Below are 23,789 nucleotides of genomic sequence, written 5' to 3' on the forward strand. Positions count from 1 at the left end.
ATTGAGGGGGGTTATGGTGATAGTGAATAGCTGTGGTGTGTTGGTATATTTTATATATATATATGTTGGTATATTGAGGGGGGGGTTATGGTGATAGTGAATAGTTGTGGTGTGTTGGTATATTGAGGGGGGTTATGGTGATACTGAATAGGTGGTGTGTTGGTATATTTTATATATATATATGTTGGTATATTGAGGGGGGTTATGGTGATAGTGAATAGTTGTGGTGTGTTGGTATATTATATATGTATATATATATATATGTTGGTATATTGGGGGGGTTATGGTGATAGTGAATAGTTGTGCTGTGTTGGTATATTGAGGGGGTTATGGTGATAGTGAATAGTTGTGGTGTGTTGGTATATTATATATGTATATATATATATGTTGGTATATTGGGGGGGGTTATGGTGATAGTGAATAGTTGTGGTGTGTTGGTATATTGAGGGGGGTTATGGTGATAGTGAATAGTTGTGGTGTGTTGGTATATTATTTATATATATATATGTTGGTATATTGAGGGGGTTATGGTGATAGTGAATAGTTGTGGTGTGTTGGTATATTGAGGGGGTTATGGTGATAGTGAATAGTTGTGGTGTGTTGGTATATTGAGGGGGGTTATGGTGATAGTGAATAGTTGTGGTGTGTTGGTATATTGAGGGGGGTTATGGTGATAGTGAATAGTTGTGGTGTGTTGGTATATTGAGGGGGGTTATGGTGATAGTGAATAGTTGTGGTGTGTTGGTATATTGAGGGGGTTATGGTGAGAGTGAATAGTTGTGGTGTGTAGGTATATTGAGGGGGGTTATGGTGAGAGTGAATAGTTGTGGTATGTTGGTATATTATATATATATATATATATATATATATATATATATATATATATATACATATATATATATAACCCACACTATATATATATATGGTATATTGAGGGGGTTATGGTGATAGTGAATAGTTGTGGTGTGTTGGTATATTGAGGGGGTTATGGTGAGAGTGAATAGCTGTGGTGTGTTGGTATATTGAGGGGGGGTTATGGTGATAGTGAATAGTTGTGGTGTGTTGGTATATTATTTATATATATATATGTTGGTATATTGAGGGGGGGTTATGGTGAGAGTGAATAGTTGTGGTGTGTTGGTATATTATATATATATATGTGTTGGTATATTGAGGGGGGGGGTTATGGTGATAGTGAATAGTTGTGGTGTGTTGGTATATTATATATATATGTGTTGGTATATTGAGGGGGGGTTATGGTGATAGTGAATAGTTGTGGTGTGTTGGTATATTGAGGGGGTTATGGTGATAGTGAATAGTTGTGGTGTGTTGGTATATTGAGGGGGTTTATGGTGATAGTGAATAGTTGTGGTGTGTTGGTATATTGAGGGGGGTTATGGTGATAGTGAATAGTTGTGGTGTGTTGGTATATTGAGGGGGGTTATGGTGATAGTGAATAGCTGTGGTGTGTTGGTATATTGAGGGGGGTTATGGTGATAGTGAATAGTTGTGGTGTGTTGGTATATTATATATATATATGTTGGTATATTGAGGGGGGTTATGGTGAGAGTGAATAGTTGTGGTGTGTTGGTATATTTTATATATATATATGTTGGTATATTGAGGGGGGTTATGGTGAGAGTGAATAGTTGTGGTGTGTTGGTATATTGAGGGGGGGTTATGGTGATAGTGAATAGTTGTGGTGTGTTGGTATATTGAGGGGGGGGGTTATGGTGATAGTGAATAGTTGTGGTGTGTTGGTATATTGAGGGGGGTTATGGTGAGAGTGAATAGTTGTGGTGTGTTGGTATATTGAGGGGGGGGGGGGGGGTTATGGTGATAGTGAATAGTTGTGGTGTGTTGGTATATTGAGGGGGGTTATGGTGATAGTGAATAGTTGTGGTGTGTTGGTATATTATATATATATATATATATGTTGGTATATTGAGGGGGTTATGGTGAGAGTGAATAGTTGTGGTGTGTTGGTATATTGAGGGGGGTTATGGTGATAGTGAATAGTTGTGGTGTGTTGGTATATTATATATATATATATATATGTTGGTATATTGAGGGGGGTTATGGTGATAGTGAATAGTTGTGGTGTGTTGGTATATTGAGGGGGTTATGGTGATAGTGAATAGCTGTGGTGTGTTGGTATATTTTATATATATATATATGTTGGTATATTGAGGGGGGGTTATGGTGATAGTGAATAGTTGTGGTGTGTTGGTATATTGAGGGGGGGGTTATGGTGATAGTGGTGATAGTGAATAGCTGTGGTGTGTTGGTATATTTTATATATATATATATATATATATATGTTGGTATATTGAGGGGGGGTTATGGTGATAGTGAATAGTTGTGATGTGTTGGTATATTGAGGGGGGTTATGGTGATAGTGAATAGCTGTGGTGTGTTGGTATATTGAGGGGGGTTATGGTGATAGTGAATAGTTGTGGTGTGTTGGTATATTGAGGGGGGTTATGGTGATAGTGGATAGTTGTGGTGTGTTGGTATATTATATATTATATATATATATATGTTGGTATATTGAGGGGGGGTTATGGTGATAGTGAATAGTTGTGGTGTGTTGGTATATTATATATTATATATATATACATGTTGGTATATTGAGGGGGGGTTATGGTGATAGTGGATAGTTGTGGTGTGTTGGTATATTATATATTATATATATATATATGTTGGTATATTGAGGGGGGGTTATGGTGATAGTGAATAGTTGTGGTGTGTTGGTATATTATATATTATATATATATACATGTTGGTATATTGGGGGGGGTTATGGTGATAGTGAATAGTTGTGGTGTGTTGGTATATTATATATATATATATATGTTGGTATATTGAGGGGGGTTATGGTGATAGTGAATAGTTGTGGTGTGTTGGTATATTGAGGGGGGTTATGGTGATAGTGAATAGTTGTGGTGTGTTGGTATATTGAGGGGGGTTATGGTGAGAGTGAATAGTTGTGGTGTGTTGGTATATTGAGGGGGGTTATGGTGATAGTGAATAGTTGTGGTGTGTTGGTATATTATATATATATATATGTATATGTTGGTATATTGAGGGGGGTTATGGTGATAGTGAATAGTTGTGGTGTGTTGGTATATTGAGGGGGGTTATGGTGATAGTGAATAGTTGTGGTGTGTTGGTATATTGAGGGGGGTTATGGTGAGAGTGAATAGTTGTGGTGTGTTGGTATATTGAGGGGGGTTATGGTGATAGTGAATAGTTGTGGTGTGTTGGTATATTTTATATATATATATGTTGGTATAGTGAGGGGGTTATGGTTATAGTGAATAGTTGTGGTGTTGTTGGTATATTGAGGGGGTTATGGTGATAGTGAATAGTTGTGGTGTGTTGGTATATTATATATATATATATATATATATGTTGGTATATTGAGGGGGGGGGGTTATGGTGATAGTGAATAGTTGTGGTGTGTTGGTATATTGAGGGGGGGTTATGGTGATAGTGAATAGCTGTGGTGTGTTGGTATATTTTATATATATATATATGTTGGTATATTGAGGGGTGGGTTATGGTGATAGTGAATAGTTGTGGTGTGTTGGTATATTGAGGGGGTTATGGTGATAGTGAATAGTTGTGGTGTGTTGGTATATTGAGGGGGTTATGGTGATAGTGAATAGCTGTGGTGTGTTGGTATATTTTATATATATATATATGTTGGTATATTGAGGGGGTTATGGTGATAGTGAATAGTTGTGGTGTGTTGGTATATTGAGGGGGTTATGGTGATAGTGAATAGCTGTGGTGTGTTGGTATATTTTATATATATATATGTTGGTATATTGAGGGGGGGGGGTTATGGTGATACTGAATAGCTGTGGTGTGTTGGTATATTTTATATATATATATGTTGGTATATTGAGGGGGGTTATGGTGATAGTGAATAGTTGTGCTGTGTTGGTATATTGAGGGGGGGTTATGGTGATAGTGAATAGTTGTGGTGTGTTGGTATATTATATATGTATATATATATATGTTGGTATATTGGGGGGGGGGGTTATGGTGATAGTGAATAGTTGTGGTGTGTTGGTATATTGAGGGGGGGGTTATGGTGATAGTGAATAGTTGTGGTGTGTTGGTATATTGAGGGGGGGTTATGGTGATACTGAATAGCTGTGGTGTGTTGGTATATTATATATGTATATATATATATGTTGGTATATTGAGGGGGGTTATGGTGATAGTGAATAGTTGTGGTGTGTTGGTATATTATATATGTATATATATATATATGTTGGTATATTGGGGGGTTATGGTGATAGTGAATAGTTGTGGTGTGTTGGTATATTGAGGGGGGTTATGGTGATAGTGAATAGTTGTGGTGTGTTGGTATATTGAGGGGGGGGTTATGGAGATAGTGAATAGTTGTGGTGTGTTGGTATATTGAGGGGGGTTATGGTGAGAGTGAATAGTTGTGGTGTGTTGGTATATTGAGGGGGGTTATGGTGATAGTGAATAGTTGTGGTGTGTTGGTATATTTTATATATATATATATGTTGGTATAGTGAGGGGGGTTATGGTGATAGTGAATAGTTGTGCTGTGTTGGTATATTGAGGGGGGTTATGGTGATAGTGAATAGTTGTGGTGTGTTGGTATATTATATATGTATATATATATATGTTGGTATATTGGGGGGGTTATGGTGATAGTGAATAGTTGTGGTGTGTTGGTATATTGAGGGGGGTTATGGTGATAGTGAATAGCTGTGCTGTGTTGGTATATTGAGGGGGGTTATGGTGATAGTGAATAGTTGTGGTGTGTTGGTATATTATATATGTATATATATATATATGTTGGTATATTGGGGGGGGTTATGGTGATAGTGAATAGTTGTGCTGTGTTGGTATATTGAGGGGGGTTATGGTGATAGTGAATAGTTGTGGTGTGTTGGTATATTATATATGTATATATATATATGTTGGTATATTGGGGGGGGGGGGTTATGGTGATAGTGAATAGTTGTGGTGTGTTGGTATATTGAGGGGGGGGTTATGGTGATAGTGAATAGTTGTGGTGTGTTGGTATATTATTTATATATATATATGTTGGTATATTGAGGGGGGTTATGGTGATAGTGAATAGTTGTGGTGTGTTGGTATATTGAGGGGGGTTATGGTGATAGTGAATAGTTGTGGTGTGTTGGTATATTGAGGGGGGTTATGGTGATAGTGAATAGTTGTGGTGTGTTGGTATATTGAGGGGGGTTATGGTGATAGTGAATAGTTGTGGTGTGTTGGTATATTGAGGGGGGTTATGGTGATAGTGAATAGTTGTGGTGTGTTGGTATATTGAGGGGGTTATGGTGAGAGTGAATAGTTGTGGTGTGTAGGTATATTGAGGGGGTTATGGTGAGAGTGAATAGTTGTGGTATGTTGGTATATTATATATATATGATATATATTATATATGTGTTGGTATATTGAGGGGGGGTTATGGGGATAGTGAATAGTTGTGGTGTGTTGGTATATTGAGGGGGGTTATGGTGAGAGTGAATAGCTGTGGTGTGTTGGTATATTGAGGGGGGGTTATGGTGAGAGTGAATAGTTGTGGTGTGTTGGTATATTATATATATATATGTGTTGGTATATTATATATATATGTATGTTGGTATATTGTTGTTGCAGACTCACGTGACCTCAGGGGTAAATCATGTTTTCCTTTTAAATTGAGGGAGGCAGAGGATAAACTGGGATTATTAACCAACACTAGTTGATCATGTTTCATGTTCCCTCTGATCTGGCTTTCCCATGCAGCCGCAGTGTATCCAATCAGAAGGCTCTTCTGGATTCCGGTACCATGGGAACCAAAGGACACACGGAGATCATCGTGCCCAACCTGACCGAGTCTTACAACAGCCATGTACTGTCTGTCTGTCTGTCTGTCTGTCTGTCTGTCTGTCTGTCTGTCTGTCTGTCTGTCTGTCTGTCTGTCTGTCAGTCTGTCTGTCTCTATTTCTCTCTCTCTCCGTACCAACCATGTACTGTCTGTCTGCCTCTCTGCCTGCCTCTGTCTGTCTGTCTGTCTGTCTCTCTCTCTCTCTCTCTCCGTACCAACCATGTACTGTCTGTCTGCCTCTCTGCCTGCCTCTGTCTGTCTCTCTCTCTCTCTCTCTCTCTCACTCTCTCTCTCTCTCTCTCTCCGTACCAACCATGTACTGTCTGTCTGCCTCTCTGCCTGTCTCTGTCTGTCTGTCTCTCTCTCTCTCCGTACCAACCATGTACTGTCTGTCTGCCTCTCTGCCTGCCTCTGTCTGTCTCTCTCTCTCTCTCTCTCTCTCCGTACCAACCATGTACTGTCTGTCTGCCTCTCTGCCTGCCTCTGTCTGTCTCTCTCTCTCTCTCTCTCTCTCTCTCTCTCTCTCTCCGTACCAACCATGTACTGTTTGTCTGCTTCTCTGCCTGCCTCTGTCTGTCTGTCTCTGTCTCTCGTCGTACCAGCCATGTACTGTCTGCCTGCCTGTCTGTCTCTCTGTCTGTCTGCCTGCCTCTGCCTGCCTGTCTGTCTCTCTCTCGTCGTACCAGCCATGTGTAACCAGATGTGTTTCTGAATGTCCACATCTCTGCGTATTGACAGAGGGACCCACCAGAAGAGGAGATTCCATTCTGCACCCTGAAGTCTTTCCCTGCTGTCATAGAACACACCATCCAATGGGCACGGGACAAGGTGATAGGACTAATCTAATTGGTTGTTATAGAACACACCATCCAAGGGACAAGGTGATAGGACTAATCTAATTGGTTGTTATAGAACACACCATCCAATGGGCAAGGGACAAGGTGATAGGACTAATCTAATTGGTTGTTATAGAACACACCATCCAATGGGCACGGGACAAGGTGATAGGACTAATCTAATTGGTTGTTATAGAACACACCATCCAATGGGCACGGGACAAGGTGATAGGACTAATCTAACTGGTTGTTATAGAACACACCATCCAATGGGCACGGGACAATGTGATAGGACTAATCTAATTGGTTGTTATAGAACACACCATCCAATGGGCACGGGACAAGGTGATAGGACTAATCTAATTGGTTGTTATAGAACACACCATCCAATGGGCACGGGACAAGGTGATAGGACTAATCTAATTGGTTGTTATAGAACACACCATCCAATGGGCACGGGACAAGGTGATAGGACTAATCTAATTGGTTGTTTTAGAACACACCATCCAATGGGCACGGGACAAGGTGATAGGACTAATCTAATTGGTTGTTATAGAACACACCATCCAATGGGCACGGGACAAGGTGATAGGACTAATCTAACTGGTTGTTATAGAACACACCATCCAATGGGCACGGGACAAGGTGATGGGACTAATCTAATTGGTTGTTATAGAACACACCATCCAATGGACAAGGTGATAGGACTAATCTAACTGGTTGTTATAGAACACACCATCCAATGGGCAAGGGACAAGGTGATAGGACTAATCTAACTGGTTGTTATAGAACACACCATCCAATGGGCACGGTGATAGGACTAATCTAATTGGTTGTTATAGAACACACCATCCAATGGGCAAGGTGATAGGACTAATCTAACTGGTTGTTATAGAACACACCATCCAATGGGCAAGGGACAAGGTGATAGGACTAATCTAACTGGTTGTTATAGAACACACCATCCAATGGGCACGGTGATAGGACTAATCTAATTGGTTGTTATAGAACACACCATCCAATGGGCAAGGTGATAGGACTAATCTAATTGGTTGTTATAGAACACACCATCCAATGGGCAAGGTGATAGGACTAATCTAATTGGTTGTTATAGAACACACCATCCAATGGGCAAGGTGATAGGACTAATCTAATTGGTTGTTATAGAACACACCATCCAATGGGCAAGGTGATAGGACTAATCTAATTGGTTGTTATAGAACACACCATCCAATGGGCAAGGTGATAGGACTAATCTAATTGGTTGTTATAGAACACACCATCCAATGGGCAAGGTGATAGGACTAATCTAACTGGTTGTTATAGAACACACCATCCAATGGGCAAAGGGACAAGGTGATAGGACTAATCTAACTGGTTGTTATAGAACACACCATCCAATGGGCAAGGTGATAGGACTAATCTAATTGGTTGTTATAGAACACACCATCCAATGGGCAAAGGGACAAGGTGATAGGACTAATCTAACTGGTTGTTATAGAACACACCATCCAATGGGCAAGGTGATAGGACTAATCTAATTGGTTGTTATAGAACACACCATCCAATGGGCAAGGTGATAGGACGAATCTAATTGGTTGTTATAGAACACACCATCCAATGGGCACGGGACAAGGTGATAGGACTAATCTAACTGGTTGTTATAGAACACACCATCCAATGGGCACGGGACAAGGTGATAGGACCAATCTAATTGGTTGTTATAGAACACACCATCCAAGGGACAAGGTGATAGGACTAATCTAACTGGTTGTTATAGAACACACCATCCAATGGGCAAGGTGATAGGACTAATCTAACTGGTTGTTATAGAACACACCATCCAATGGGCACGGGACAAGGTGATAGGACCAATCTAATTGGTTGTTATAGAACACACCATCCAAGGGACAAGGTGATAGGACTAATCTAACTGGTTGTTATAGAACACACCATCCAATGGGCACGGTGATAGGACTAATCTAACTGGTTGTTATAGAACACACCATCCAATGGGCAAGGGACAGGGTGATAGGACTAATCTAACTGGTTGTTATAGAACACACCATCCAATGGGCAAGGGACAGGGTGATAGGACTAATCTAACTGGTTGTTATAGAACACACCATCCAATGGGCACAGGACAAGGTGATAGGACTAATCTAACCATGTTCCATTCTAATATGGGGGGGTTGTAGAATATGTTGAGGATAACACCCTGAACACACTGTTTATTACCACTTTCCCCCTACCTACATGTCCAAATCACCTCTACTAACCCGTACCCACTGCTGCTACTCACTGTTTATTACCACTTTCCCCCTACCTACATGTCCAAATGACCTCGACTAACCCGTACCCACTGCTGCTACTCACTGTTTATTACCACTTTCCCCCTACCTACATGTCCAAATGACCTCGACTAACCCGTACCCACTGCTGCTACTCACTGTTTATTACCACTTTCCCCCTACCTACATGTCCAAATCACCTCGACTAACCCGTACCCACTGCTGCTACTCACTGTTTATTACCACTTTCCCCCTACCTACATGTCCAAATCACCTCGACTAACCCGTACCCACTGCTGCTACTCACTGTTTATTACCACTTTCCCCCTACCTACATGTCCAAATCACCTCGACTAACCAACTGCTGCTACTCACTGTTTATTACCACTTTCCCCCTACCTACATGTCCAAATCACCTCGACTAACCCGTACCCACTGCTGCTACTCACTGTTTATTACCACTTTCCCCTACCTACATGTCCAAATGACCTCGACTAACCCGTGACTGCTGCTACTCACTGTTTATTACCACTTTCCCCCTACCTACACGTCCAAATGACCTCGACTAACCCGTACCCACTGCTGCTACTCACTGTTTATTACCACTTTCCCCCTAACAACACGTCCAAATCACCTTGACTAACCCGTACCCACTGCTGCTACTCACTGTTTATTACCACTTTCCCCCTACCTACATGTCCAAATGACCTCGACTAACCCGTACCCACTGCTGCTACTCACTGTTTATTACCACTTTCCCCCTACCTACATGTCCAAATCACCTCGACTAACCCGTACCCACTGCTGCTACTCACTGTTTATTACCACTTTCCCCCTACCTACATGTCCAAATGACCTCGACAACCCGTACCCACTGCTGCTACTCACTGTTTATTACCACTTTCCCCCCAATACCTACATGTCCAAATGAGCTCGACTAACCCGTACCCACTGCTGCTACTCACTGTTTATTACCACTTTCCCCTACCTACATGTCCAAATGAGCTCGACTAACCCGTACCCACTGCTGCTACTCACTGTTTATTACCACTTTCCCCCTACCTACATGTCCAAATGAGGACTAACCCGTACCCACTGCTGCTACTCACTGTTTATTACCACTTTCCCCCTACCTACATGTCCAAATGACCTCGACTAACCCGTACCCACTGCTGCTACTCACTGTTTATTACCACTTTCCCCACCAACATGTCCAAATGACCTCGACTAACCCGTACCCACTGCTGCTACTCACTGTTTATTACCACTTTCCCCCTACCTACATGTCCAAATCACCTCGACTAACCCGTACCCACTGCTGCTACTCACTGTTTATTACCACTTTCCCCCTACCTACATGTCCAAATCACCTCGACTAACCCGTACCCACTGCTGCTACTCACTGTTTATTACCACTTTCCCCCTACCTACATGTCCAAATCACCTCGACTAACCCGTACCCACTGCTGCTACTCACTGTTTATTACCACTTTCCCCCTACCTACATGTCCAAATCACCTCGACTAACCCGTACCCACTGCTGCTACTCACTGTTTATTACCACTTTCCCCCTACCTACATGTCCAAATCACCTCGACTAACCCGTACCCACTGCTGCTACTCACTGTTTATTACCACTTTCCCCCTACCTACATGTCCAAATGACCTCGACTAACCCGTACCCACTGCTGCTACTCACTGTTTATTACCACTTTCCCCCTACCTACATGTCCAAATGACCTCTACTAACCCGTACCCACTGCTGCTACTCACTGTTTATTACCACTTTCCCCCTACCTACATGTCCAAATCACCTCGACTAACCCGTACCCACTGCTGCTACTCACTGTTTATTACCACTTTCCCCCTACCTACATGTCCAAATCACCTCGACTAACCCGTACCCACTGCTGCTACTCACTGTTTATTACCACTTTCCCCCTACCTACATGTCCAAATGACCTCGACTAACCCGTACCCACTGCTGCTACTCACTGTTTATTACCACTTTCCCCCTACCAACACGTCCAAATCACCTCGACTAACCCGTACCCACTGCTGCTACTCACTGTTTATTACCACTTTCCCCCTACCTACATGTCCAAATGACCTCGACTAACCCGTACCCACTGCTGCTACTCACTGTTTATTACCACTTTCCCCCTACCTACATGTCCAAATCACCTCGACTAACCCGTACCCACTGCTGCTACTCACTGTTTATTACCACTTTCCCCCTACCTACATGTCCAAATCACCTCGACTAACCCGTACCCACTGCTGCTACTCACTGTTTATTACCACTTTCCCCCTACCAACATGTCCAAATGACCTCGACTAACCCGTACCCACTGCTGCTACTCACTGTTTATTACCACTTTCCCCCTACCTACATGTCCAAATGACCTCGACTAACCCGTACCCACTGCTGCTACTCACTGTTTATTACCACTTTCCCCCTACCTACATGTCCAAATGACCTCTACTAACCCGTACCCACTGCTGCTACTCACTGTTTATTACCACTTTCCCCCTAACAACACGTCCAAATCACCTCGACTAACCCGTACCCACTGCTGCTACTCACTGTTTATTACCACTTTCCCCCTAACAACACGTCCAAATGACCTCGACTAACCCGTACCCACTGCTGCTACTCACTGTTTATTACCACTTTCCCCCTACCAACATGTCCAAATGACCTCGACTAACCCGTACCCACTGCTGCTACTCACTGTTTATTACCACTTTCCCCCTAACAACACGTCCAAATCACCTCGACTAACCCGTACCCACTGCTGCTACTCACTGTTTATTACCACTTTCCCCCTACCTACATGTCCAAATCACCTCGACTAACCCGTACCCACTGCTGCTACTCATTGTTTATTACCACTTTCCCCCTAACAACATGTCCAAATGACCTCGACTAACCCGTACCCACTGCTGCTACTCACTGTTTATTACCACTTTCCCCCTACCTACATGTCCAAATGAGCTCGACTAACCCGTACCCACTGCTGCTACTCACTGTTTATTACCACTTTCCCCCTACCTACATGTCCAAATGACCTCGACTAACCCGTACCCACTGCTGCTACTCACTGTTTATTACCACTTTCCCCCTAACAACACGTCCAAATACACCTCGACTAACCCGTACCCACTGCTGCTACTCACTGTTTATTACCACTTTCCCCCTACCTACATGTCCAAATGACCTCGACTAACCCGTACCCACTGCTGCTACTCACTGTTTATTACCACTTTCCCCCTACCTACATGTCCAAATGACCTCGACTAACCCGTACCCACTGCTGCTACTCACTGTTTATTACCACTTTCCCCCTACCTACATGTCCAAATCACCTCGACTAACCCGTACCCACTGCTGCTACTCACTGTTTATTACCACTTTCCCCCTACCAACATGTCCAAATGACCTCGACTAACCCGTACCCACTGCTGCTACTCACTGTTTATTACCACTTTCCCCCTACCTACATGTCCAAATGACCTCGACTAACCCGTACCCACTGCTGCTACTCACTGTTTATTACCACTTTCCCCCTACCTACATGTCCAAATGACCTCGACTAACCCGTACCCACTGCTGCTACTCACTGTTTATTACCACTTTCCCCCTAACAACATGTCCAAATGACCTCGACTAACCCGTACCCACTGCTGCTACTCACTGTTTATTACCACTTTCCCCCTAACAACATGTCCAAATGAGCTCGACTAACCCGTACCCACTGCTGCTACTCACTGTTTATTACCACTTTCCCCCTACCTACATGTCCAAATGACCTCGACTAACCCGTACCCACTGCTGCTACTCACTGTTTATTACCACTTTCCCCCTACCAACATGTCCAAATCACCTTGACTAACCCGTACCCACTGCTGCTACTCACTGTTTATTACCACTTTCCCCCTACCTACATGTCCAAATGACCTCGACTAACCCGTACCCACTGCTGCTACTCACTGTTTATTACCACTTTCCCCCTACCTACATGTCCAAATCACCTCGACTAACCCGTACCCACTGCTGCTACTCACTGTTTATTACCACTTTCCCCCTACCAACATGTCCAAATGAGCTCGACTAACCCGTACCCACTGCTGCTACTCACTGTTTATTACCACTTTCCCCCTACCAACATGTCCAAATGACCTCGACTAACCCGTACCCACTGCTGCTACTCACTGTTTATTACCACTTTCCCCCTACCAACATGTCCAAATCACCTCGACTAACCCGTACCCACTGCTGCTACTCACTGTTTATTACCACTTTCCCCCTACCTACATGTCCAAATGACCTCGACTAACCCGTACCCACTGCTGCTACTCACTGTTTATTACCACTTTCCCCCTACCTACATGTCCAAATCACCTCGACTAACCCGTACCCACTGCTGCTACTCACTGTTTATTACCACTTTCCCCCTACCTACATGTCCAAATGAGCTCGACTAACCCGTACCCACTGCTGCTACTCACTGTTTATTACCACTTTCCCCCTAACAACACGTCCAAATGACCTCGACTAACCCGTACCCACTGCTGCTACTCACTGTTTATTACCACTTTCCCCCTACCTACATGTCCAAATCACCTCGACTAACCCGTACCCACTGCTGCTACTCACTGTTTATTACCACTTTCCCCCTACCTACATGTCCAAATGAGCTCGACTAACCCGTACCCACTGCTGCTACTCACTGTTTATTACCACTTTCCCCCTACCTACATGTCCAAATGACCTCGACTAACCCGTACCCACTGCTGCTACTCACTGTTTATTACCACTTTCCCCCTACCAACATGTCCAAATGACCTCGACTAACCCGTACCCACTGCTGCTACTCACTGTTTATTACCACTTTCCCCCTACCTACATGTCCAAATGACCTCGACTAACCCGTACCCACTGCTGCTACTCACTGTTTATTACCACTTTCCCCCTAACAACATGTCCAAATCACCTCGACTAACCCGTACCCACTGCTGCTACTCACTGTTTATTACCACTTTCCCCCTACCTACATGTCCAAATGACCTCGACTAACCCGTACCCACTGCTGCTACTCACTGTTTATTACCACTTTCCCCCTACCTACATGTCCAAATGACCTCGACTAACCCGTACCCACTGCTGCTACTCACTGTTTATTACCACTTTCCCCCTACCTACATGTCCAAATGACCTCGACTAACCCGTACCCACTGCTGCTACTCACTGTTTATTACCACTTTCCCCCTACCTACATGTCCAAATCACCTCGACTAACCCGTACCCACTGCTGCTACTCACTGTTTATTACCACTTTCCCCCTACCTACATGTCCAAATCACCTCGACTAACCCGTACCCACTGCTGCTACTCACTGTTTATTACCACTTTCCCCCTAACAACACGTCCAAATGACCTCGACTAACCCGTACCCACTGCTGCTACTCACTGTTTATTACCACTTTCCCCCTACCTACATGTCCAAATCACCTCGACTAACCCGTACCCACTGCTGCTACTCACTGTTTATTACCACTTTCCCCTACCTACATGTCCAAATGACCTCGACTAACCCGTACCCACTGCTGCTACTCACTGTTTATTACCACTTTCCCCCTACCTACATGTCCAAATCACCTCGACTAACCCGTACCCACTGCTGCTACTCACTGTTTATTACCACTTTCCCCCTACCTACATGTCCAAATGACCTCGACTAACCCGTACCCACTGCTGCTACTCACTGTTTATTACCACTTTCCCCCTACCTACATGTCCAAATGACCTCGACTAACCCGTACCCACTGCTGCTACTCACTGTTTATTACCACTTTCCCCCTACCAACATGTCCAAATGACCTCGACTAACCCGTACCCACTGCTGCTACTCACTGTTTATTACCACTTTCCCCCTACCAACATGTCCAAATCACCTCGACTAACCCGTACCCACTGCTGCTACTCACTGTTTATTACCACTTTCCCCCTAACAACACGTCCAAATCACCTCGACTAACCCGTACCCACTGCTGCTACTCACTGTTTATTACCACTTTCCCCCTACCTACATGTCCAAATCACCTCGACTAACCCGTACCCACTGCTGCTACTCACTGTTTATTACCACTTTCCCCCTAACAACACGTCCAAATCACCTCGACTAACCCGTACCCACTGCTGCTGCTCACTGTTTATTACCACTTTCCCCCTACCTACATGTCCAAATCACCTCGACTAACCCGTACCCACTGCTGCTACTCACTGTTTATTACCACTTTCCCCCTACCTACATGTCCAAATCACCTCGACTAACCCGTACCCACTGCTGCTACTCACTGTTTATTACCACTTTCCCCCTACCTACATGTCCAAATCACCTCTACTAACCCGTACCCACTGCTGCTACTCACTGTTTATTACCACTTTCCCCCTACCTACATGTCCAAATGACCTCGACTAACCCGTACCCACTGCTGCTACTCACTGTTTATTACCACTTTCCCCCTAACAACACGTCCAAATCACCTCGACTAACCCGTACCCACTGCTGCTGCTCACTGTTTATTACCACTTTCCCCCTACCTACATGTCCAAATCACCTCGACTAACCCGTACCCACTGCTGCTACTCACTGTTTATTACCACTTTCCCCCTACCTACATGTCCAAATCACCTCGACTAACCCGTACCCACTGCTGCTACTCACTGTTTATTACCACTTTCCCCCTAACAACACGTCCAAATGACCTCGACTAACCCGTACCCACTGCTGCTACTCACTGTTTATTACCACTTTCCCCCTACCTACATGTCCAAATCACCTCGACTAACCCGTACCCACTGCTGCTACTCACTGTTTATTACCACTTTCCCCCTAACAACACGTCCAAATCACCTCGACTAACCCGTACCCACTGCTGCTACTCACTGTTTATTACCACTTTCCCCCTACCTACATGTCCAAATCACCTCGACTAACCCGTACCCACTGCTGCTACTCACTGTTTATTACCACTTTCCCCCTACCTACATGTCCAAATCACCTCTACTAACCCGTACCCACTGCTGCTACTCACTGTTTATTACCACTTTCCCCCTACCTACATGTCCAAATCACCTCGACTAACCCGTACCCACTGCTGCTACTCACTGTTTATTACCACTTTCCCCTAACAACATGTCCAAATCACCTCGACTAACCCGTACCCACTGCTGCTACTCACTGTTTATTACCACTTTCCCCTACCTACATGTCCAAATCACCTCGACTAACCCGTACCCACTGCTGCTACTCACTGTTTATTACCACTTTCCCCCTACCTACATGTCCAAATGACCTCGACTAACCCGTACCCACTGCTGCTACTCACTGTTTATTACCACTTTCCCCTACCTACATGTCCAAATGACCTCGACTAACCCGTACCCACTGCTGCTACTCACTGTTTATTACCACTTTCCCCCTAACAACACGTCCAAATGAGTCGACTAACCCGTACCCACTGCTGCTACTCACTGTTTATTACCACTTTCCCCCTAACAACACGTCCAAATGACCTCGACTAACCCGTACCCACTGCTGCTACTCACTGTTTATTACCACTTTCCCCCTAACAACACGTCCAAATGACCTCGACTAACCCGTACCCACTGCTGCTACTCACTGTTTATTACCACTTTCCCCCTACCTACATGTCCAAATGACCTCGACTAACCCGTACCCACTGCTGCTACTCACTGTTTATTACCACTTTCCCTCTACCTACATGTCCAAATCACCTCGACTAACCCGTACCCACTGCTGCTACTCACTGTTTATTACCACTTTCCCTCTACCTACATGTCCAAATCACCTCGACTAACCCGTACCCACTGCTGCTACTCACTGTTTATTACCACTTTCCCCCTACCTACATGTCCAAATGACCTCGACTAACCCGTACCCACTGCTGCTACTCACTGTTTATTACCACTTTCCCCCTAACAACACGTCCAAATGACCTCGACTAACCCGTACCCACTGCTGCTACTCACTGTTTATTACCACTTTCCCCCTACCTACATGTCCAAATCACCTCGACTAACCCGTACCCACTGCTGCTACTCACTGTTTATTACCACTTTCCCCCTAACAACATGTCCAAATGACCTCGACTACCCCGTACCCACTGCTGCTACTCACTGTTTATTACCACTTTCCCCCTACCTACATGTCCAAATCACCTCGACTAACCCGTACCCACTGCTGCTACTCACTGTTTATTACCACTTTCCCCCTACCTACATGTCCAAATGACCTCGACTAACCCGTACCCACTGCTGCAACTCACTGTTTATTACCACTTTCCCCCTACCTACATGTCCAAATGACCTCGACTAACCCGTACCCACTGCTGCTACTCACTGTTTATTACCACTTTCCCCCTACCTACATGTCCAAATGACCTCGACTAACCCGTACCCACTGCTGCAACTCACTGTTTATTACCACTTTCCCCCTACCTACATGTCCAAATGACCTCGACTAACCCGTACCCACTGCTGCTACTCACTGTTTATTACCACTTTCCCCCTACCTACATGTCCAAATCACCTCGACTAACCCGTACCCACTGCTGCTACTCACTGTTTATTACCACTTTCCCCCTAACAACATGTCCAAATCACCTCGACTAACCCGTACCCACTGCTGCTACTCACTGTTTATTACCACTTTCCCCCTACCTACATGTCCAAATCACCTCGACTAACCCGTACCCACTGCTGCTACTCACTGTTTATTACCACTTTCCCCCTACCTACATGTCCAAATGACCTCTACTAACCCGTACCCACTGCTGCTACTCACTGTTTATTACCACTTTCCCCCTACCTACATGTCCAAATGACCTCGACTAACCCGTACCCACTGCTGCAACTCACTGTTTATTACCACTTTCCCCCTACCTACATGTCCAAATGACCTCGACTAACCCGTACCCACTGCTGCTACTCACTGTTTATTACCACTTTCCCCCTACCTACATGTCCAAATGACCTCGACTAACCCGTACCCACTGCTGCTACTCACTGTTTATTACCACTTTCCCCCTAACAACATGTCCAAATCACCTCGACTAACCCGTACCCACTGCTGCTACTCACTGTTTATTACCACTTTCCCCCTACCTACATGTCCAAATGACCTCGACTAACCCGTACCCACTGCTGCTACTCACTGTTTATTACCACTTTCCCCTACCTACATGTCCAAATCACCTCTACTAACCCGTACCCACTGCTGCTACTCACTGTTTATTACCACTTTCCCCCTACCTACATGTCCAAATGACCTCGACTAACCCGTACCCACTGCTGCTACTCACTGTTTATTACCACTTTCCCCCTACCTACATGTCCAAATGACCTCGACTAACCCGTACCCACTGCTGCTACTCACTGTTTATTACCACTTTCCCCCTACCTACATGTCCAAATCACCTCGACTAACCCGTACCCACTGCTGCTACTCACTGTTTATTACCACTTTCCCCCTACCTACATGTCCAAATCACCTCGACTAACCCGTACCCACTGCTGCTACTCACTGTTTATTACCACTTTCCCCCTAACAACATGTCCAAATGACCTCGACTAACCCGTACCCACTGCTGCTACTCACTGTTTATTACCACTTTCCCCCTACCTACATGTCCAAATGACCTCTACTAACCCGTACCCACTGCTGCTACTCACTGTTTATTACCACTTTCCCCCTACCTACACGTCCAAATCACCTCGACTAACCCGTACCCACTGCTGTTACTCACTGTTTATTACCACTTTCCCCCTAACAACACGTCCAAATGACCTCGACTAACCCGTACCCACTGCTGCTACTCACTGTTTATTATCACTTTCCCCCTAACAACACGTCCAAATGACCTCGACTGACCCGTACCCACTGCTGCTACTCCCTGTTTATTACCACTTTCCCCCTAACAACATGTCCAAATCACCTTGACTAACCCGTACCCACTGCTGCTACTCACTGTTTATTACCACTTTCCCCCTACCTACATGTCCAAATCACCTCGACTAACCCGTACCCACTGCTGCTACTCACTGTTTATTACCACTTTCCCCCTACCTACATGTCCAAATCACCTCGACTAACCCGTACCCACTGCTGCTACTCACTGTTTATTACCACTTTCCCCTACCTACATGTCCAAATCACCTCGACTAACCCGTACCCACTGCTGCTACTCACTGTTTATTACCACTTTCCCCCTAACAACACGTCCAAATCACCTCGACTAACCCGTACCCACTGCTGCTACTCACTGTTTATTACCACTTTCCCCCTACCTACATGTCCAAATGACCTCGACTAACCCGTACCCACTGCTGCTACTCACTGTTTATTACCACTTTCCCCTACCTACATGTCCAAATGACCTCTACTAACCCGTACCCACTGCTGCTACTCACTGTTTATTACCACTTTCCCCCTACCTACACGTCCAAATGACCTCGACTAACCCGTACCCACTGCTGCTACTCACTGTTTATTACCACTTTCCCCCTACCTACATGTCCAAATGACCTCTACTAACCCGTACCCACTGCTGCTACTCACTGTTTATTACCACTTTCCCCCTACCTACATGTCCAAATGACCTCGACTAACCCGTACCCACTGCTGCTACTCACTGTTTATTACCACTTTCCCCCTACCTACACGTCCAAATGACCTCGACTAACCCGTACCCACTGCTGCTACTCACTGTTTATTACCACTTTCCCCCTAACAACACGTCCAAATGACCTCGACTAACCCGTACCCACTGCTGCTACTCACTGTTTATTACCACTTTCCCCCTACCTACATGTCCAAATCACCTCGACTAACACGTACCCACTGCTGCTACTCACTGTTTATTACCACTTTCCCCCTACCTACATGTCCAAATCACCTCGACTAACCCGTACCCACTGCTGCTACTCACTGTTTATTACCACTTTCCCCCTAACAACACGTCCAAATGACCTCGACTAACCCGTACCCACTGCTGCTACTCACTGTTTATTACCACTTTCCCCCTACCTACATGTCCAAATGAGCTCGACTAACCCGTACCCACTGCTGCTACTCACTGTTTATTACCACTTTCCCCCTACCTACATGTCCAAATCACCTCGACTAACCCGTACCCACTGCTGCTACTCACTGTTTATTACCACTTTCCCCCTACCTACATGTCCAAATCACCTCGACTAACCCGTACCCACTGCTGCTACTCACTGTTTATTACCACTTTCCCCCTACCTACACGTCCAAATCACCTCGACTAACCCGTACCCACTGCTGCTACTCACTGTTTATTACCACTTTCCCCCTACCTACATGTCCAAATCACCTCGACTAACCCGTACCCACTGCTGCTACTCACTGTTTATTACCACTTTCCCCCTACCAACATGTCCAAATGACCTCGACTAACCCGTACCCACTGCTGCTACTCACTGTTTATTACCACTTTCCCCCTAACAACACGTCCAAATGACCTCGACTAACCCGTACCCACTGCTGCTACTCACTGTTTATTACCACTTTCCCCCTACCTACACGTCCAAATGACTTCGACTAACCCGTACCCACTGCTGCTACTCACTGTTTATTACCACTTTCCCCCTACCAACATGTCCAAATGAGCTCGACTAACCCGTACCCACTGCTGCTACTCACTGTTTATTACCACTTTCCCCCTAACAACATGTCCAAATCACCTCACTAACCCGTACCCACTGCTGCTACTCACTGTTTATTACCACTTTCCCCCTAACAACACGTCCAAATCACCTCGACTAACCCGTACCCACTGCTGCTACTCACTGTTTATTACCACTTTCCCCTACCTACATGTCCAAATGACCTCGACTAACCCGTACCCCTGCACATTGATTCGGTACCGTGCCCCCTTATACAGCCTCATCATTATTATTATTTAGTGTTACTTTTTATTAGATTTTTTACTTTAGTTTATTTAGTAAATATTTTCTTAATTCTATTTCTTGAACTGCATTGTTGGTTTGGGGTAAGTATGTATTACATGATACCTGTTGTATTTGGCGCTCTTGATAAATATTTGATTTTCATTTGTTGTGTCTCTCTCCCTTTCCATCTTTCTCTCTCTTTCTCTCTCTCTCCCTTTCTCTCCTCTCTCTCTCCCTTTCCATCTTTCTCTCCTCTCTCTCTCCCTTTCCATCTTTCTCTCTCTCTCTCTCTCTCTCTCTCTCTCTCTCTCTCTCTCTCTCTCTCTCTCTCCCTTTCCATCTTTCTCTTTCCCGGTCTCTCCCTTTCCATCTTTCTCTCTCCATCTTTCTCTCCTCTCTCACCGTCTCTCCCTTCTGTCTCTCTCTCTCTCTTTCTTTCTCTCCCTCTGTCTCTCCACTCTCTCCCTCTGTCTCTCTGTCTGTAGTTTGAGAGTGCGTTTGCCCACAAGCCCACCATCTATAATATGTTTTGGCAGACCCACTCCTCTGCAGAAGCCGTGCTGCAGGTAGGAACAGCTTCTTCTCATGACTCGGGTTGCAAAGTTCCCATAACTTTCCCTAAATGTTCAGCTTTTTCCAGAAATCCTGGTAAATTAACACTGAGGTGTGGGACAGACAGTAACAGACAGTACATTAACACTGAGGTGTGGGACGTTAACAGACAGTACATTAACACTGAGGTGTGGGACGTTAACAGACAGTACATTAACACTGAGGTGTGGGACAGACAGTACATTAACACTGAGGTGTGGGACAGACAGTAACAGACAGTACATTAACACTGAGGTGTGGGACAGACAGTAACAGACAGTACATTAACACTGAGGTGTGGGACGTTAACAGACAGTACATTAACACTGAGGTGTGGGACGTTAACAGACAGTACATTAACACTGAGGTGTGGGACAGATAGTAACAGACAGTACATTAACACTGAGGTGTGGGACAGACAGTAACAGACAGTAAATTAACACTGAGGTGTGGGACGTTAACAGACAGTACATTAACACTGAGGTGTGGGACAGACAGTAACAGACAGTACATTAACACTGAGGTGTGGGACGTTAACAGACAGTACATTAACACTGAGGTGTGGGACGTTAACAGACAGTAAATTAACACTGAGGTGTGGGACGTTAACAGACAGTAAATTAACACTGAGGTGTGGGACGTTAACAGACAGTACATTAACACTGAGGTGTGGGACAGACAGTAACAGACAGTAAATTAACACTGAGGTGTGGGACGTTAACAGACAGTACATTAACACTGAGGTGTGGGACAGACAGTAACAGACAGTACATTAACACTGAGGTGTGGGACGTTAACAGACAGTACATTAACACTGAGGTGTGGGACAGACAGTACATTAACACTGAGGTGTGGGACAGACAGTAACAGACAGTACATTAACACTGAGGTGTGGGACGATAACAGACAGTACATTAACACTGAGGTGTGGGACGTTAACAGACAGTAAATTAACACTGAGGTGTGGGACGTTAACAGACAGTACATTAACACTGAGGTGTGGGACAGACAGTAACAGACAGTACATTAACACTGAGGTGTGGGACAGACAGTAACAGACAGTACATTAACACTGAGGTGTGTGACAGACAGTAACAGACAGTACATTAACACTGAGGTGTGGGACGTTAACAGACAGTACATTAACACTGAGGTGTGGGACAGACAGTAACAGACAGTACATTAACACTGTGGTGTGGGACAGACAGTAGCAGACAGTACATTAACACTGAGGTGTGGGACAGACAGTAACAGACAGTACATTAACACTGAGGTGTGGGACGTTAACAGACAGTACATTAACACTGAGGTGTGGGACAGACAGTAACAGACAGTACATTAACACTGAGGTGTGGGACGTTAACAGGCAGTAAATTAACACTGAGGTGTGGGACAGACAGTACATTAACACTGAGGTGTGGGACGTTAACAGACAGTACATTAACACTGAGGTGTGGGACAGACAGTGACAGACAGTAAATTAACACTGAGGTGTGGGACGTTAACAGACAGTACATTAACACTGAGGTGTGGGACGTTAACAGACAGTAAATTAACACTGAGGTGTGGGACAGACAGTAACAGACAGTACATTAACACTGAGGTGTGGGACGTTAACAGACAGTACATTAACACTGAGGTGTGGGGCGTTAACAGACAGTACATTAACACTGAGGTGTGGGACGTTAACAGACAGTACATTAACACTGAGGTGTGGGACAGACAGTAACAGACAGTACATTAACACTGAGGTGTGGGACGTTAACAGACAGTACATTAACACTGAGGTGTGGGACGTTAACAGACAGTACATTAACACTGAGGTGTGGGACGTTAACAGACAGTACATTAACACTGAGGTGTGGGACGTTAACAGACAGTACATTAACACTGAGGTGTGGGACGTTAACAGACAGTACATTAACACTGAGGTGTGGGACAGACAGTAACAGACAGTAAATTAACACTGAGGTGTGGGACAGACAGTAGCAGACAGTACATTAACACTGAGGTGTGGGACAGACAGTAACAGACAGTACATTAACACTGAGGTGTGGGACGTTAACAGACAGTACATTAACACTGAGGTGTGGACGTTAACAGACAGTACATTAACACTGAGGTGTGGGACAGACAGTAACAGACAGTACATTAACACTGAGGTGTGGGACGTTAACAGA

The 23,789-nt window shown here is 44.8% G+C and overlaps 1 protein-coding gene across 2 annotated transcripts in view; it reads left to right on the top strand.

The window, feature by feature from the left end:
• The window catches only part of uba6 (ubiquitin like modifier activating enzyme 6), a 92,223-nt gene that overhangs the window by 33,499 nt on the left and 34,935 nt on the right, over nt 1–23,789 (top strand). For both annotated transcript variants that reach the window (XM_064964195.1, XM_064964196.1), the window contains exons 20-22: nt 5,806–5,911; nt 6,626–6,715; nt 21,504–21,584. In XM_064964195.1, coding sequence (XP_064820267.1) covers nt 5,806–5,911; nt 6,626–6,715; nt 21,504–21,584 — 277 coding nt within the window. The remainder of the gene's footprint in view (nt 1–5,805; nt 5,912–6,625; nt 6,716–21,503; nt 21,585–23,789) is intronic.

This window comes from Oncorhynchus masou, unplaced genomic scaffold, assembly GCF_036934945.1.
Source record: "Oncorhynchus masou masou isolate Uvic2021 unplaced genomic scaffold, UVic_Omas_1.1 unplaced_scaffold_936, whole genome shotgun sequence".
Lineage (NCBI taxonomy): Eukaryota > Metazoa > Chordata > Actinopteri > Salmoniformes > Salmonidae > Oncorhynchus > Oncorhynchus masou.